This window comes from Rhinopithecus roxellana, chromosome 9, assembly GCF_007565055.1.
Source record: "Rhinopithecus roxellana isolate Shanxi Qingling chromosome 9, ASM756505v1, whole genome shotgun sequence".
Lineage (NCBI taxonomy): Eukaryota > Metazoa > Chordata > Mammalia > Primates > Cercopithecidae > Rhinopithecus > Rhinopithecus roxellana.
The window spans coordinates 58,641,793-58,660,147 of NC_044557.1; the positions used below are offsets into that span (position 1 = coordinate 58,641,793).

The 18,355-nt window shown below is 37.7% G+C and overlaps 1 protein-coding gene across 3 annotated transcripts in view; it reads left to right on the top strand.

Annotated features, from left to right (window-relative positions):
- The window catches only part of DPY19L4 (dpy-19 like 4), a 70,816-nt gene extending 56,790 nt beyond the window's left edge, over positions 1 to 14,026 (top strand). For all 3 annotated transcript variants that reach the window (XM_010358604.2, XM_030937995.1, XM_010358605.2), the window contains 6 exons: positions 1,257 to 1,377; positions 4,539 to 4,595; positions 5,279 to 5,361; positions 7,889 to 8,021; positions 12,389 to 12,547; positions 13,370 to 14,026. In XM_010358604.2, the coding sequence (XP_010356906.1) occupies positions 1,257 to 1,377; positions 4,539 to 4,595; positions 5,279 to 5,361; positions 7,889 to 8,021; positions 12,389 to 12,547; positions 13,370 to 13,534 (718 nt within the window). In that variant the 3' untranslated portion in view covers positions 13,535 to 14,026. The remainder of the gene's footprint in view (positions 1 to 1,256; positions 1,378 to 4,538; positions 4,596 to 5,278; positions 5,362 to 7,888; positions 8,022 to 12,388; positions 12,548 to 13,369) is intronic.
- The last annotated feature ends 4,329 nt before the right edge of the window (positions 14,027 to 18,355 follow it).

Consider the following 18,355-nt stretch of genomic DNA (forward strand, 5'->3'; position numbering starts at 1 on the left):
TCTGCCCATCTCAGCCTCCCAAAGTCCTGGGATTACAGGTGTGAGCCACTGCGCCCAGCCCCAGGTGTTATTTTTGCTTGTGTCATATATCTACATTTAAAAAAATAGAAAGCAAAAATTAGGTTAACATTGCACATGAAGTTTTGCATTTTGCTTTTTTGTTTCTTATAATAATTTATTTAGTCAGTACCTATTGAAGAACAGAAGTTTGTTTTTGTTTTTTTTTTTCTTCCAATTTTCTTGCTAGTAAAACAAAATGCTGTAGTTAAAACTCTTGTGTGTGGCCAGGCGCAGTGGCTCACACCTGTAATCTCAGCACTTTGGGAGGCCAAGGCGGGTGGATCACTTGAGGTCAGGAATTTGAGACCAGCCTGGCCAACATGGTGAAACCTGGTCTCTACTAAAAATACAGAAATTAGCTGGGCATGGTGGCGTGTGCCTGTAATTCCAGCTACTTGGGAGGCTGAGGCAGGAGAATCACTTGAACCCAGAAGGCGGGGGTTGCAGTGAGCCAAGATCACACCTGCTGTACTCTAGCCTGGGCAACAGTGAGACTCCGCTTCAAAAAAAAAAAAAAAGACCCCTTGTATGTCTGTCTTTATACTCTTATGCTAATATATTTTCAGGCTACATTACTAGAAATAGCATTGCCTATCTTAGAGGGTTTTTTTTTTCTTTTAAGGCAGAGTCTCGCTCTTCACCCAGGCTGGAGTACAGTGGTGCAAGTTTGGCTCACTGCAACCTCTGCCTTCCAGGCTTAGGTGATCCTCCTGCCTCAGCCTCCTAAGTAGCTGGGACCAAGGCATATGTCACCATGCCTGGCTAATTTTTGTAGTTTTGGTAGAGACGGGGTTTCACTGTGTTGCCCAGGCTGGTCCCAAACTCCTGGCCTCAAGTGATCACCTACCTCAGTCTCCTAAAGTGCTGGGATTACAGGCATGAGCCACCACTCCCAGTCCACCAAACTGCCTTTTGAAAATACTCTATAGTTTATATTCTCTCCAAGAATACAATTTTCCTGCATCCTCATCAGTATTAATGCTTTTATTTTATCCTAATTTGCTAGACCACATGTCTGCTTGATTTTTTAAAAACTAGATAACAATCTGTTGCTGAAAATTAGAGGCTAAGCTTTTTCACTGTCCCTTAACATTTTGGTATTTTCGTGAGTAGCAGGAAAGAGCTCAAAGGAGAGAAATTAGATAATAATGATGTTCACAGGATGTCTCATGTATGACTCCATTTATGTTTTCCAGCTTGAAGTACATCTGGATTCCTTATGTGTGCATGTTAGCAGCATTTGGTGTATGTTCTCCTGAACTTTGGATGACACTTTTCAAGTGGCTTCGATTAAGAACTGTACACCCAATATTGTTGGTGAGTCATTATTTTGCGTTATTTGTTTCTGTTCTAATTATATAAAATCAAAGCTAATAAGTGGAAATTACATTGAATACAATTGAAATAGCATGAGTAAATTACGTGATGACTTACAGGTAGAAAAACAGATCCTGTGCAAAACATTTTTTTTTTTTTTGAGACGGAGTCTTGCTCTGCCGCCCAGGCTGGAGTGCAGTGGCCGGCTCTCAGCTCACTGCAAGCTCCGCCTCCCGGGTTTAGGCCATTCTCCTGTCTCAGCCTCCCGAGTAGCTGGGACTACAGGCGCCCGCCTCATCGCCCGGCTAGTTTTTTTTTGTATTTTTTAGTAGAGACAGGGTTTCACCGTATTAGCCAGGATGGTCTCGATCTCCTGACCTCATGATCCGCCCGTCTCGGCCTCCCAAAGTGCTGGGATTACAGGCTTGAGCCACCACGCCCGGCCAACATTTTTTAAAATAATTTCTGGGCTGGGCGCGGTGGCTCATGCATGTAATCCCAGCACTTTGGGAGGCTGAGATGGGTGGATCACTTGAGGCCAGGAGTTCGAGACCAGCCTGGCCAACATGGTAAAACCCTGTCTCTACTTAAAATACAAAAAAAACTAGCTGGGCATGGTGGCACATGCCTGTAGTCCCAGCTACTCGAGAGGCTGAGAATTGAGAATTGTTTGAACCCAGGAGGCAGAGGTTGCAGTAAACCACAATGACACCACTGCACTCCAGCCTGGCAACAGAGCAAGACTTTGTCTCAAAAAAATAAAAATAAAAATAAAAAATTCTGATTATCAAAGTAATGCATTTTAATGCATACAGCTGAAAAAATAAAAGGTAAAAATGTGAGTGAATCAGTAATGTGAGAGGCCACCAAGAATTAATTTTTTTTTTTTTTTTTTTTTTGAGACAGAGTCTCGCTCTGTCGCCCAGGCTGGAGTGCAGTGGCCGGATCTCAGCTCACTGCAAGCTCCACCTCCCGGGTTCCCGCTATTCTCCTGCCTCAGCCTCCCGAGTAGCTGGGACTACAGGCGCCCGTCACCACGCCCGGCTAGTTTTTTGTATTTTTTTTTTAGTAGAGACGGGGTTTCACCGTGTTAGCCAGGATGGTCTCGATCTCCTGACCTCGTGATCCGCCCGTCTCAGCCTCCCAAAGTGCTGGGATTACAGGCTTGAGCCACCGCGCCCGGCCAAGAATTAATTTTTATAATATCTTTCTTGGTTTAATTTAGAACTGTGGTATATTTTCTATATGAATGGAACATTCCATTCTGCCTGCTGTGTGCTTGGGATACAAAGGTAATTATAGCGTAGTTAATTTCATCAAGTGGATTATAATCTCTGGGCGTAAAAACAGATAATAAGAATTCGACCCTCTGTCCCCTGCTCCCTCCGCTTCCACTTTCTCCAACCTGCCAGCTCTTCCTTCTCTCCCCGTCCTGCCTCCTAAAAAACAAAAAGAACTTTTCATAGGGTTCTTTTAGAACACAGGGAAGGGCTACTTAATTCTGTTTTTCTCTTTTTTTAGGCACTCAAATAAGGCTTTCCAATCTGAGATTGGAAAGATATTTAGTTATTAGGCAAATGAAGGGGAAAGAGAGGATATTCATGGTAGAAGGAATAGACACAGAGGTAGGCAAAGAACATGATGTAATCAAAGGGACTGGGAAAAAGGCACAATATATTTAGTTTTCTTGGCACACAAAGTGTGAGGTAGGTAGGGGTGGTCAAGAAATGAGACTACAGAAATGGAGGAAGGTGAGGCCATGGGGTCCCTAAGTGTCATGCTGCGGAGCTGGCTCTCATGCCGTCCGCAGTGGGAAGGAATTGGGATGTGTACGCCTCATGGAAAGCGAGAGAGTCAGACTTGTATTTTTTATTTGCTCACTCTTAACAATTCTGTGAAGGGTAGTCCACAGGCAACAAACTTCAGTCACAGAGGAGGCAGAGTGGATAGAAGTAATTGAAGCTTCAATTTATTGAATGTTCATTATGTCAGGTACTGTTTGAAGCATTTCACATGCTATTCAGTCCTAGATTTTCTCTGTTTTATAGATAAAAACAAGGCTTTAATTGGTTAAATAACTTGCTTGAGATTGCCAAGCTTCTAAGTATGGAAATCATGATTCACGCCCAGGATTTTCTTTTCTCTTTTTTTTTTTTTTTTTTTTTGAGACAGAGTCTGACTCTCCCAGGCTGGAGTGCACTGGCACAGTCATGGTTCACTGTAGCCTTAAACTCCTGGGCTTAAGCAATCCTCCTTCCTCATCCTCCTGAGTAGCTGGGACTTCAGGCACATGCCACCATGCCCAGCTAATTAAAACATTTTTTTTTTGTAGAGACAGGATCTCTCTATGTTGCCCAGGCTGGTCTCAAACTCCTGGACTCAAGCAATCCTCCCACCTTGGCCCCCTAAGTTCTGGAATTATAGGTGTGAGCTACCGCACCCAGCCACACCCAGGTTTTTCTGACTCCAAAGCCCATTCGATTAGTAGTATGCCAGATTGGAATGAAAAAAGTAGTCAGAAGATCAGTAAGCCTCACTGCTTATTAAGTATGGGGAAATGAAGAAGAGGGAGATATCTTAGATGTTTCCTGGGTTTCTGGTGGATCATATGGTCACTAAAAGACATGGGACAGTAGGCAGAACAGGTTTTATTATAGCAGGACGATGATACATTATCTTTAATAATATTCATGTTGTATTTTGCCAGTCTTATTTCGAGGAGAGTTGATGCATTCTTATTTTAACAGACTAGTGTACTAATGTATATTAGTTATTTTTTTGTGTTAATTCATTGTCTTTTTTGTGATAGCTTTTCATGTAGTAGTGTACTATCCTTTGTAAGATCTGTATAGCATAGATTTCTGGCAAATTTTTCAAATACCGACTTGCCATTTGAAATTATGAGCATTACCTTTTTAATGTTCTGTGTTAAATTTTTATAGTAAATGTTTATGTCTCACTTTACTTCCAAGTTAATATCTTTGAAAGTCATTAGTTTTCACCCGTCTCATTCTGTGAACTAGGTTCTATGTTGACTTCATTTTTTTTGAAATTTTGTATAACTATAGAGATATATGATTGATCATAGAGTAGTGTCTATTACCTCTAACATGTGTTCTGAAATGTATTTATCTGTAATCCTTTTTGCTTTCATATTTTAGGCTCTTATTCTGAGCATGGCTGTGCCTACTATAATAGGTCTCAGCTTATGGAAAGAGGTAAAAAAATTAGATTTTTATATTAATAAAATGTACTTTATCTACAAGGGTAGTGATAAATTTATATGTGTAGGTAGGAAACATGTTGAGACACTATCCTAACAAAATAAAATGTAATATTCTTGTAATGCTTAATTTTTTTTGTTGTTAGGAGCATTGTAGAAGGGCTAAAACATTTCTAGAATGCCACCTGATGCTATTTTCTGCAGTCTAATGCTAGTGTTAATTCAGTTTATAATTGGCAAAGGAAATTGCTGAGTAAATAGGAATTAATATTAAAACACATTGTGGTAACTCCAAAACTTTATCATCTATGAAATGATATAAATTCTGCAAATTATTGGAACTGAAAATTTATTTATTTATTTATTATGTGTGTGCCTGAAAGATACAACTGATGATCAATTTATTATTGTTTGGTAATGACAAAATTATTTATTGAGTCAAAGCAGTGAATTAACCATAAAATAGATTATTTGGATTGAGAAAAATAAGCAGGCCATTGAAGGAAAGCAAAGAGAAAAGAGATCCATCATGACATTTTTTCCATGCAAAAGGTGTTGTAATATCATTTGCCTTAAGTTAGTCTGTTAGTCTTTTGAAATACTGTGGAACAGTTTTAAACTTTCTAATTACTGACATACACCTCTTGGGTTTTTTTTTTTTTTTTTTTTGCATTTTAGTTTTTTCCAAGATTAATGACAGAATTAATGGAACTACAGGAATTCTATGACCCAGATACAGTGGAACTTATGACCTGGATAAAGTAAGGATTGAAGTGCCCAAGACTATTATTAAGCTATTAATTAATCACTGCATGCTATCTAATGAATTCACAGGAAATAATAAATTAATACTTCTCCAAATTAAACTCAGGAGTTTTAGGGATATTTAGGTTTTGTTGGACTTAGTGATTCTAATTTTCTGCTCATCTCCATGGGCTTGAAAATATAGCATTGGTTGGTATGAGATTTGAAACTGCCATTGTCAAACACTTAGAAATATGGGATAAAAAAAGAAGAGCTATCCTTTTATTTAGAGAGTCAAGGGGATGCTTATTCTGCCCTGTGTTGGAGGTGAATTGTCAGTGGATTACTAGCTTTGATAACCAGGGGTTTTAGATTTTAATGCCCACACAGGACAGGAGATGTGGTCTTAGGCCTATGGAAGCAGGGAATTGGAATTGAGAACCCCCCCAACACACACATACGTAACTCAGGGACCCTCAGAAGGCTACACTGACAGTGAAAGGATAGAAGAACAAATACCTAGTCAGTGGAAGGATGGAATAGCAAGATACCAAGCAGTAGAGAAAGAAGATAAGAAAGCATGTCTCTCTCGCATTCATCTCTTGGTCAGAAAAATTCTCCCCTCTCAATTTATAGCAATGGATCTGAATTCATGTGGATTTATAGTTTGAAATTATACTTGTCTAGTGTAATTTGAAATTATGCTTGTCTAATCTAAGAAACCCCAAATTTAAAAATTAGCGTTAAAAGTGGTTTGGAGTTGGTCTGGAATGTGTGACACATCTTCAACCCATGTTATACAGGATTCCATAAGTAAAGTTTCATGAAGGTAAGCTCTAAAATTATAAAACACATAAGCAGTTCAATGAAGCTTGTGATAAACAGCAGAATTAGACCTCTAGCTATTTCTGATAATAAAATTTGTATCATCATTTAGGGTTTGCTGCATAACAGAATGCCACAAAACTTAGTGGCCTACAAACAATAAACATGGGTTATTCCACACCGTCTTGAGAATTAGCAGGGTTAGGGGGCTGGGGAGGATTCTTTTGGTCTGGGCCAGCTTCACTGGGACTGGATAGTCTGGCAGGGTCTCTGTCACAAGTCTAGGGTTGGCTCTGTGTCAGCTGAGGGGATCAAACTGACTTGGCCCTCTATCTCTCATCATCTAGCGGGTTAGCTTGGGCTTGTTTACAAGGTGGTAGTTGTAGAATTCCCAAGAGCAGCAAGAGAGGGCAATTCTCAATGTCAAGCATGTTTTAAGTCACTGCTTACACGGTGCTTACTATTGTCCTATTGGCCAAAGCAAGTCACATGATGATGACTAGCGTTCCCTCCAAGACTGTGACCATAGGGAGAGGAATTATTGTGGCCATTTTTGTAACCAGTCTATTCCATGGATGGAGACTACGAAATAACTACATTGAAATTTATTAAAGACATAAAAGAAGATAAGAAGACACGAAAAAGTGATGAAATACTATCAAAAAAGACCAGAAAAATATGGGAAAAAAGACAAAAAGTGTTTCTAGAAATTTTAAATTGATTTATAGAATAGGTATACAGAAACAAGAATAGGTTTTATTATAATGTCTTGTTACTATAACATATCTTCTATTTTATAAAAATAGTTTTCTTTAGATCATCCTTAACTATTGCCCATTAATACTTTTTGTGAATTCTATTTGCTATTGTTGAATACTGCCTTGTGTTTTCATTAACAAAAGAGGAAGTTACATCTCTGTATGATTTACCACAGTATTTTCAAAGACAGCAAAGGCCCAAACAATTACCTATTGAACATTTATGTTACTGGGTACAATTACTGTGTTTTATATCTGCTTCCTCACTATTGAGGACTATGGCCACATATGCCATCTCTTTCTTTCGATAGCCTGGCACTATCCCTAGCACATAGAGAGGTAGGTGCTTAATGTTAAATTCAGACAGTGAATAAATAAGTGAATGTATTAGAACAGCCCTTTGGGACCTGCTTGTAGGTTTTCCACCTTGCAAGTAGCATCTGTCTGGGACTTGGGATAATGATTCAGAGTGGAGAAGTCCTATATTTTCCACCTGGAGACAGACACATGGGTAAAAACAGAGAAGGAGCAGAAGGAGAGGTGGATTAGGAAGAAGCTGGGTTGTACGTAGTTAATTTGCAAAAGATGGAGTTGAGAATTCACAGTATCACCACAGAACTAGCCACCTTATCTAAAATAATATATTCTGGTTACTGTCCCCTTACTCTGCATTATTTTTAATCATATTATCACCACCCAATATATATGTTTACTTCTTATTGCCTTCCCCCTGCTCCCTCTTTTTAGAAAAGTTTCTGTATCTTCAGCACAAGTGTCTGGTGCATAGTTAGGTGCCCTTTTTTTTTTTAATGAATCCATAAATGAAATGAAATGAAAACTGACATTGAAATTTAAATGTATAAACATTGTAAGTTTTCTGGTGTTTCAGAGTTGATATAGATCAGTGATCTAAATAGTATACTCGCCTTTTCAGTGTGCAAATCTTTATGTTTCTTTGCAGAAGGCAAGCTCCAGTTGCAGCTGTGTTTGCAGGGAGTCCACAGTTAATGGGTGCGATTAAATTATGCACTGGATGGATGGTGACAAGTTTGCCTCTTTACAATGATGATGATCTTCTCAAGAGAAATGAAAATGTAAGGCATTTTGAATTCTACATTTGGATCTCTTTTCCAGCACTTTGTATTTTAGCATAGTCTGCAGTATATGTATGCTTCTAGGTAGCTAGAAGAGTCCAAACAATTTTAAAAGAGTTAATTAACTTCCGTTTCGGAAAACCTGTGTAATTAATAATACATTTAACCAAGAGGAGACCCAAAATTAAAATATTAAGTTCTTTGTTTTATGAATAATATTGATATGTTTCTAAGAAAAATACCTAATGTTCCACAAAGTGTCAAGGGACCTAATGTGTAATATTTTACCCAGGCTGGAATACAGTTGTGCAATCTCAGCTCACTGCAACCTCCCCTTCCTGGGTTCAAGCGATTCTCCTGCCTCAGCCTCTTGAGTAGCTAGGATTATAGGCACCCACCACCACAGCCGGCTAACATTTTTTTAATTCACCCAGGCTGAAGTACAGTGTCACAATCTTGGCTCACTGCAACCTCCGCTTCCTTGGTTCAAGCCATTCTCCTGCCTCTGCCTCCTGAGTAGCTGGGATTACAGGCATGCGCCACCACAGCTGGCTAACATTCTTTTTAAAATACTGTTCTCAATCAAATTTTTATTTTATTTTTTATTTTTTATTTTTTTTGAGACAGAGTCTTGCTCTGTCACCCAGGCTGGAGTGCAATGGTGCGATCTCGGCTCACTACAACCTCTGCCTCCTGATTCAAGTGATTCTTCTGCCTCAGTCTCCCGAGTAGCTGGAATTACAGGCATCCGCCACCATGACCAGTTAATTTTTGTATTTTTTAGTAGAGACAGGGTTTCACCATATTGGTCAGGCTGGTGGCGAACTCCTGACCTCAGGTGATCCACCTGCCTTGGCTTCCCAAAATGCTGGGATTACAGGCGTGAGTCACTGTGCCCAGCCCTCAATCCAATTTTTAAAAGAAGACTGTCAATTAATGTCTTGGTACTACACTTTGTCTTTCTCAGCTAAAGTTCTATTATTGCTTATAAAACACTAATTTATTTTTTAATAAATGGGCAGTTATTGACTCAGTATAACATTAGAATGGTATCTAATTATAGTTTAGATAATATATTATTTTGAATGTTTGATATGGCTTTAAATGGTAACTTCATATCTGAAAGCAATGATGAACTGAACCTGAGTTCCCAATACTCTGTTTTTCAATTTTAGATAATTTCATACAGTTTTTAAGCATATTCTAAGTTAAGGAAGAAATACAGTAATATAGAGATTAAGAATGCAGACTCAGGAATCAGAGTACCTGAACCCAAATGCTAGCTGTGCTGTGTATCAGCTTTGTGACCTTGAGCGAGTTACTAAATCTGGAGATTAGGTGAGAATAATAGTTCTCACCTCCTACTTGTGAGAATTAAATGAGATAATGTACAATGCCTGAAACACAGTAAAATTTTAAAGTTAGCTATTATGTTATTACTCTGTACTATTAAGTGGTCGTTGCATGCATACACATACACATGGACACACACAACGTACAAAGAGGAGTAAAAAAGCAGGAACAGTCAAACAATTCTGCCTACAAAAATCTAAGAAGTTGTCATAAAAGGCAGTCCCTCAATCTGGGCTTTGAAGGATGATTAGAAACTTGTTTGGAAAAGAAATATATATGATTCCAGGCTGAAAAAGTAACATGAGCTAAGGAATTTGTATAGTCTTGAAACTGGAAAAGAAAATGAGGCTGAATTCTGACAGACCTGGAATATCATGCTGAAAAATGTAGATTTATACTTGAGGCAGTTAAGAGACATGACTTTTAGTAAACCTGGCAGTGGAATGATTAGATCTGCTTTGAAGACGTAATTCTGGTCATGGCAGAAAGAACAGATTGAAGCAGGCAGGGGAGAGATAGAGATGGGGAGATCTACCTGAGAATGACTCCTTGAGAGACAGCAGCCATCTCTGATGAGTATTTGCTGCACTTCCAAAACATAGAGCTGCTTAGGCAAAATATAGACAGCATATTCCCGAATTTTATTTTTTGTGGATTTAAAACAACAAACTCTGTGACTTTGTTTTCTTTTGATTGGTCTTTTCTAATATGGTATTTCAGAGTTACTTGTAATTAGGTCAGAGTTCTAGTTAGGTTCTAATTTAATTTAAACATTTTAGAGTTTTAAGTTTTATGTAACTTGTCTATGAGAAACAGTAACCACGGTTTTTCAAACTTTTTTCTTTCTCTATGGTATATAGCACATAGCAGGTATTAAGTAAACTTGTTGTTAAGCTAAAATCCAAACTGAACTTCATAAATGAGACCATATCGTTTATTTTTAATTACAATTTTTTTTTTTAAATTTTGGAGATGAGTCTCGCTCAGGCTGGAGTGCAGTGGCGCAATCTTGGCTCACTGCAGCCTCTGCCTCCCAGGTTCAAACAGTTCTCCTGCCTCAACCTCCCGAAGAGCTGGGACTACAGGCGCACACCACCACGCCTGGCTAATATTTTATATTTTAGTAGAGACCGTGTTTCACCATGTTGCCCAGGTTGGTCTTGAACTCCTGAGCTCAGGCAGTCTGCCTACGTCTGCCTCCCAAAGTGCTAGGATTACAGGCGTGAGCTACCATGCCCGGCCATTTATTTATTTATATTTTTAATTATTTTATTTTTTTGAGTTGGAGTCTCGCTCTTGTATGGTATGAATTTAAGTGGTAACTTCATATCTGAAAGCAATGATGAACTGAACCTGAGTTCCCAATATTCTGTTTTTCAGTTTTAGAGAATTTCATAAAGGCTGGAGTGCAGTGACATGATCTCGGCTCACTGCAACCTCCATCTCCCAGGTTTAAGCGATTCTCCTGCCTCAGACTCCCAAGTAGCTAGGACTAGTGGTTCATGCCACCGTGCCCAGCTAATTTTCATATTTTTAGTAGATAGGGGGTTTTGCCGTGTTGGCCAGGCTGGCCTCAAACTCCTGACCACAATTGATCTGCCTGCCTGGGTCTCCCAAAGTGCTGGGATTATAGGCGTGAGACATCGCACCTGGCTGACCATATCAGTTAAATTAGACAGAGTCTCTAATTCGTAATATGTGGCTAATCTTTGTATAATCCCCTGGGCCAGTGATTCGTAACCTGGGACGATTGTTCCCTGAGGGGACATTTGGCAGTGTCTGGAGACATTTTTGATTGTTGCAATGTCATAACAGGAAGAGGGGTTCTATGGGCATCTTGTGAGTAGAGACCAGGAATGCTGATCTACATTGCAGAGAACATCCTCTCTCCTGTCCCAACAAAGAATGATCTGGCCTAAAATGTGAATAGTGCAGGCCGGGTGCCGTGGCTCAAGCCCGTAATCCCAGCATTTTGGGAGGCCAAGACGGGCGGATCATGAGGGCAGGAGGTCGAGACCATCCTTGCTAACACGGTGAAACCCCGTCTCTACTAAAAAAATACAAAAAATTAGCCGGACGTGGTGGCGGGCGCCTGTAGTCCCAGCTACTCGGGAGGCTGAGGCAGGAGAATGGCGTGAACCCGGGAGGCGGAGCTTGCAGTGAGCTGAGATCAGCCACTGCACTCCAGCCTGGGCGACAGAGCAAGACTCCGTCTCAAAAAAAAAAAAAAAAAAATGTGAATAGTGCTAAGGTTGAGAAACTCTGCTGTAGGCTATCAGTAATGTTACTACAATTGCGTAGAAATGTTTTTTTTTTTTTTTTTTTTTTTTTTATAAATCCCCCAATCGTATGTTTCACTTTCTTAAAACTTAAAAATAAATAAAATTGTAAATAACTATCAATAGGTATAGGCTGGATAGGATAGAACCATTCCCACTGAAACGTATTTAGTGTGAAATGAGAGAGACACTTCCTCTTGATGTATTACCATTCTGTGTGCCACAGAATGTTGAAAGTAGGTATTCCTAGCATGTCAGTTGGCATGGGAACTGAGGGTACTAGCTAGGCAGCTGTGGTGACAGGTAGGAGGCAGCTACTGGATATTCTGCAAATAGATTGGAATCTTATTCATTCTAGATTTCAAATCTCAGTATTTTCAGGACAAATAGTATATGATACTATGGGCCTAATATTTGTGATTTTATTACTTTTTGAAGGATAACAAGAGTTGATCCAATATTAACATTTCAGAAAGACTGAGAAGCTTTATTATCTAATAAGATCCAGAGCTTATTATCTAATAAATTCAGCAAAATTATGGTAAAAAGCACCACATAATCCAAACATGAGTTTTGATAAATATATAAATGAATATTTATATTTATTTATAAAAATAAATATATTTTTCATATGTAATATTCAGCACTGAGAACACAGTAGATGCTCGATGTATGGTTTCAATTTACTGAAGTTTTAAATGTCCTTTAAAATTTATTTTAATTGTATTCTTTCAGATCTACCAAATCTATTCAAAGCGATCTGCTGAGGATATTTATAAAATACTGACATCTTACAAAGCTAATTACCTAATTGTAGAGGATGCTATCTGCAATGAGGTGGGAACCATGAGAGGCTGTAGGGTTAAAGATTTATTAGACATTGCAAATGGCCATGTAAGTAACCATTTGGAAAGTTATTTATTTATTTATTTTAGAAAAACGATTTTACTTAAACTCGTAATCTTTTTTTTTTTTTTTTTTTTTGAGACGGAGCCTCGCTCTGTCGCCCAGGCTGCAGTGCAGTGGCCGGATCTCAGCTCACTGCAAGCTCCGCCTCCCGAGTTTAGGCCATTCTCCTGCCTCAGCCTCCCAAGTAGCTGGGACTACAGGTGCCCGCCACCTCGCCCGGCTAGTTTTTTGTGTTTTTTTTTTGTAGAGACGGGGTTTCACTGGGTTAGCCAGGATGGTCTCGATCTCCTGACCTCGTGATCCGCCCATCTCGGCCTCCCAAAGTGCTGGGATTATAGGCTTGAGCCACCGCGCCCGGCAAACTCGTAATCTTTAAACTTTATTTTTGGAACTTAACTAAGAATATAATTGAGTTATGTAATAATGGGGACAGCTTATTAAAAGTAGTTTGAAGTATTTTTTCAACATACAAAAGAAAACGTCAGCCTTGGTAGGATGCATGATAAGGTTCTTCCGAGCAGTGATAATGGATTATGGAAATATTGCCTTCTAAATTTTAGGATTAAATCTTTTAAAAATTGGAAGCCTTCATACTGGTTTCTCAGTGTCAATGGAAAGTTCAGGAGTATAGTGGGCATGGTGACTCACTTATGAAGAGGCTTCTGTTTGCTAACAGTGAGATGTTTTATAGACAATGTTTAGCAGTAATGTGTTTTTTCATATAAATAATAGTCGTTTGTATATTGATTGCATTTCTGCTATAAGCTTAATAAGCTTTTTAATATTATGTTTTATGTCTTTTAATAGATGGTTTGTGAAGAAGGTGACAAGCTAACCTACTCAAAGTATGGGCGATTTTGTCATGAGGTCAAAATTAACTATTCTCCATATGTGAATTATTTCACTAGAGTATACTGGAACAGATCCTACTTTGTATATAAAATCAACACTGTGATATCCTTCCAGTCTTGAAAAATAACAGAGCCTTCATTCAAAGACTACCTGAAGTAAAACGCAGTTTTCTTCTACCTACTCGGTGTCTTTTGCAGATCAGAGTATGGACATTTGAAATATTGCTGCTTCTTTCCCCCTTCTGCTCTTAACTGGATCCAGAGTTCTGTGGGAAATAGAAGATCAAGCATTACTCTCCTTTGATTAAATGTGATGTATACCACTCTGCAATATTCCAGACAGGTATCTTCCTTACTGTTACATGGTCTTTAACACTTTTACTGATTGCAACATTTTCCCCATAAAATCTTCCTTCCATTATAATATTGATCTTGAATTTGAATATGTTCTAGGTCAGAATACATTTCTCAAACATAACATTTAATAAATACTTAATGTGATATAATTATTTAATAGAAGGAAAGAATTATTCCTACCTTCAAGCAAGTTTCTGAAGGTATTTTATGATGTATAACAACTGAAGTTTTACAATAAAAACTAATTTAAATGTTAGCTGAAGATATGTGGCATTTAAATTAAAATGGAAATTATATAAAGGAAAGTGATTTTTAAGGATGTACATAAAGATATATCTAGCATTTTCATGATACTCTTCTCCTCATCCGCTGCTTGTATAAGTGAGCACTTTCTTAGTAATACATAGTGCATGATGTTATTGCATTTTTTAAATGACTCGTAAATGATTAGCTATTTCACTTATGCCTATTAATTTGATACCAATCTAATCATGATAAAACAATAACTGTTACATATATTTTTTTAATGGACATTTAAAAGAATGTTGTTCAGGTTTTTTTTTTAAATACTGATATGGGGCATACAATCTATTCACATATTTTCTACTGAAGTACTAAGTAAAAAATTAAATCATTATCAGAATAAAAATATGTGTTCTAAAATGAGCAACAGTTTCTGGGGATACATGCAGATGTTGTTAAACATACCTCTGCATGCAGATATGTTATAAAACACAAGCAATGTTATTTATGAAACTGTGATGCAGTCTTCAACATCAAGAAAAAAATGACAACTGTAATAACATTTACAACACAGTTTCACAGTCTAAATGCTATGTTCCTTTAAGTATTTTTATATTTTTAATCATTTATTAAGAGAAAATTTTAAAACGTTGATTTGGCCTTATTAAGAGTTTCAGGATAGGCCGGGCGCGGTGGCTCAAGCCTGTAATCCCAGCACTTTGGGAGGCCGAGATGGGCGGATCACGAGGTCAGGAGATCGAGACCATCCTGGCTAACACGGTGAAACCTCGTCTCTACTAAAAATACAAAAACCTAGCCGGGCGAGGTGGCGGGCGCCTGTAGTCCCAGCTACTCCGGGGGCTGAGGCAGGAGAATGGCATAAACCCGGGAGGCAGAGCTTGCAGTGAGCTGAGATCCGGCCACTGCACTCCAGCCCGGGTGACAGAGCAAGACAACATCTCAAAAAAAAAAAAAAAAAAAAAAAAAAAAAAAGAGTTTCAGGATAGATGTAGTCTATAGATGTGTCATAAGTTGGGATACATGTTTAGTTTTTCCTTATACTCCTGTTCAGTGAACAGATTTTCATAATTCTAACTTGTTAAAGTGCTGCAAAAATTGCATTTTCAGTACTCTAAATTACTACATTAGAAGGGAACATTTCTCCATTGTCTTTATTTTCTGTTATATATGTGTTGTAAAGTACACTACATTAGAAGGGAGCTTTTTCCATTGTCTTTATTTTCTGTTATACATGTTGTAAAAGTACATTAATTCTTAGACTAATTCTCAGATGCTTTGCTCTTTTGGAGCTTAAGAATTGTTTGATGTTGATGTCATATATCTGATAGATTAGTTTCAGTGGTTCTCATTTCACTTTTATACATAATTTTTTAACTATGTTAAGATAGTTGCAGGCAGTGTACTTCAGGTTGACTCTGTACATCTGACTAGTGAGTCACTAGTATTTTGCTTCAAGCCTTCTGAAAATATGACCATAGTTACCTAAGCACACAATGAATAGTCACATGGTAGTACTTGTGATTAGAGCATGTAAAACAATGTAATTTAAAAGTCATCTTCCATATTTTGAAGGGGAAATAGAACACCCTACTTTTTATGTAGTGTGAAATATTTAATTGAATTTTTATCGATTTATATTATGTCACCTGTGCTGAATTAGGTTTGGTACTTGTGTTTTGTTTGACATATTAGTAAGTTGCTTTTGCTTCTTTATGTCAACTTATTTCTTAAATAAAATCGATCTGGAAAAATTGTTAATGGGATGTTTTAAATAATGAATTTTTCATCCAGCTTCAGTTGAAAAGGAAAAGTAAGCTTTATTACGGAAATGACAATATTGAATATGACAGATAAGCTTATTTGCTTCTACTTTAACTGTAGTTAAAACAATAGTACTAGACAACTTTAAGTAGAAAGCATTTAATTTATTTCTTCGCTTATTTGTAGAGTGAACAAATGATTCACAATTCTGCAAATAATTCCACTTAGGTAACTTACAGTTGTTAGGTTTGACAATAAAGATATACTATGAGAGGAGAAGGGTTTATGGGTTTGGGGTGGAAGGAATTTCTGGAAGAAATAAAAAATGTTCTTTGCCCTTGATATTGCAAACTCACTGATACAAGTGCCTTGAATTTACTATTATTATTATTATTATTATTATTATTATTATTATTTGAGATGGAGTTTCAATTTTGTCTCCCAGGCTAGGGTGCAATGGCGTGATCTCAGCTCACTGAAACCTCTGCCTCCCAGGTTCAAGTGATTCTCCTGCCTCAGCCTCTCGAGTAGCTGGGATTACAGGCACCTGCCACCACGCCCAGCTAATTTTTGTATTTTTAGTAGAAACGGGGTTTTGCCATGTTGGCCAGGCTGGTCTCGAACTCCTGACCTCAGATGATCCACCCACCTCGGCCTCCCAAAGTGCTGGGATTACAGGCATGAGCCACTTTACCTGACTGCCTTGAATTTATTTCTAAGTTTACTTTTTATTTTCAAAAAATTATTATATATTTCCTCATTTTCCATAAGAAAATTTTAGTAATGTTTTCTCATCAATAAACACAAAAAAGAGTCTTCACTATGCTATTTTCACTAATAACGTTAATTCAGTAATAAGCAAATCTTTGTTAAAAGTGGAGATGGAGGCCAGGCGCGATAGCTCACGCCTGTAATCCCAGCACTTTGGGAGGCCGAGGCGGGCGGATCACGAAGTCAGGAGATCCAGACCATCCTGGCTAACACAGTGAAACCCCGGCTCTACTAAAAATACAAAAACTCAACCGGGCGTGGTGGCGGGCGTCTGTAGTCCCAGCTACTGGGGAGGCTGAGGCAGGAGAATGGCGTGAACCCGGGAGGCGGAGCTTGCAGTGAGCCGAGATCCTGCCACTGCACTGCAGCCTGGGCGACAGAGGGAGACTCCGTCTCAAAAAAAAAAAAAAAAAGTAGAGATGGGATATCTAGCCTCCTAAATTAATTTAGCCTCCCAAATGCCAGACAAACAATCTAACATAAAATTTGCCTTGAATAAGATATATTGATTCTGAGCTGCTTTGTATTTTTTCTAACTTTGGCATCTGTATCTTGGTGCTTTCTGTTAGACTGATAGTTTCAGAACCTAAGGAGTATGCATTGTACTTCAGCGCTAACTTTTTTCTTCATTACTTTCTGTGTATATAGACAGCATATTTTTTTTGTAGAACATTAACCCAGATTGCTAATAGCTTCATGTTACGGCATTCTTCCACACAGTCCAGATTGATTTAAGGAAAAGCAGAAGTAGAAGTCAAAGTGTGTTATAAATTGAGACTGAAAAACATGCTTTAAAAAATAGATTTAATTTCTTACACTGTGAATAACCATTGTATTGTTTTGTTTCTGATAAATCAGTTGTTTTGGGCTCCTATTTTTGAACTGTTAAAAATGTTGATGCTTTTTGTGGATAAAAGTAGTGCCTCTCTTTATACAACTGATGGAGTTTTTAAAAGTATGTAAGTTGCCTTTTTTGTTAAATTTATTTTAAATGCTTTAGTATTTAAAGGGTATAGGTTATGAATTAATCTGCGTATTTAAAACCTTTTTGTAAAGCGAATAACTACTTCCTGATTTACATCTCAATATATTCTCCTTTCATTTGCCCAATTTAGAAAATATGTAGTCTCTATTGTTGCTGTTTACCAATAGTTTTAGATCCCAATGTGTATTAGAATTATAGCTACAAAAATTTGCAAGTAAAATTTAGCAATTTCCTATTGAAACATGATCTCATTATTACGTTTTTTAATGTGTAGAATAAACACTTTAAATAAACAGGTGTGAAAATTGTAAAGGAATATATATGACAACTATTTTCTGTACATTAATGTCTAAACATTATGCTTACTTGTTTTTCATAATAAAGACATTTTGGAACCAAATTTGCTGAGTTTAGTATAAAAGCATCTTTGAATTATTTCTGAGTTTCCTAAAATGTGCAATATTTTAATCTTGGCATATCTAATCCTGTGTGCTGTTCTCTAAGAGGTACACTGGACTTGTAACCACTAAATGTATTTAGTGTAATAAGGGTATCACAAAGGAACAAGAATTCCAAACTTATAGTTTGAAATGTCTCATAAACAACCCTTTCATACTTTAAGTTCGTAGCTTTGTATAGCTATTTAACACAGATGAGTACAGTTAGCTTTGTATATATTATCCTCTGAGTCTTATCTATGACAATGTGTATTTAGATTAAATATGTTCCCCTGTAACTAAAGTTGCATCTTTGCAAAGGATGAAAGTTCATTTCAGCAGACACAAATTCTTTAAAAGATTTGGG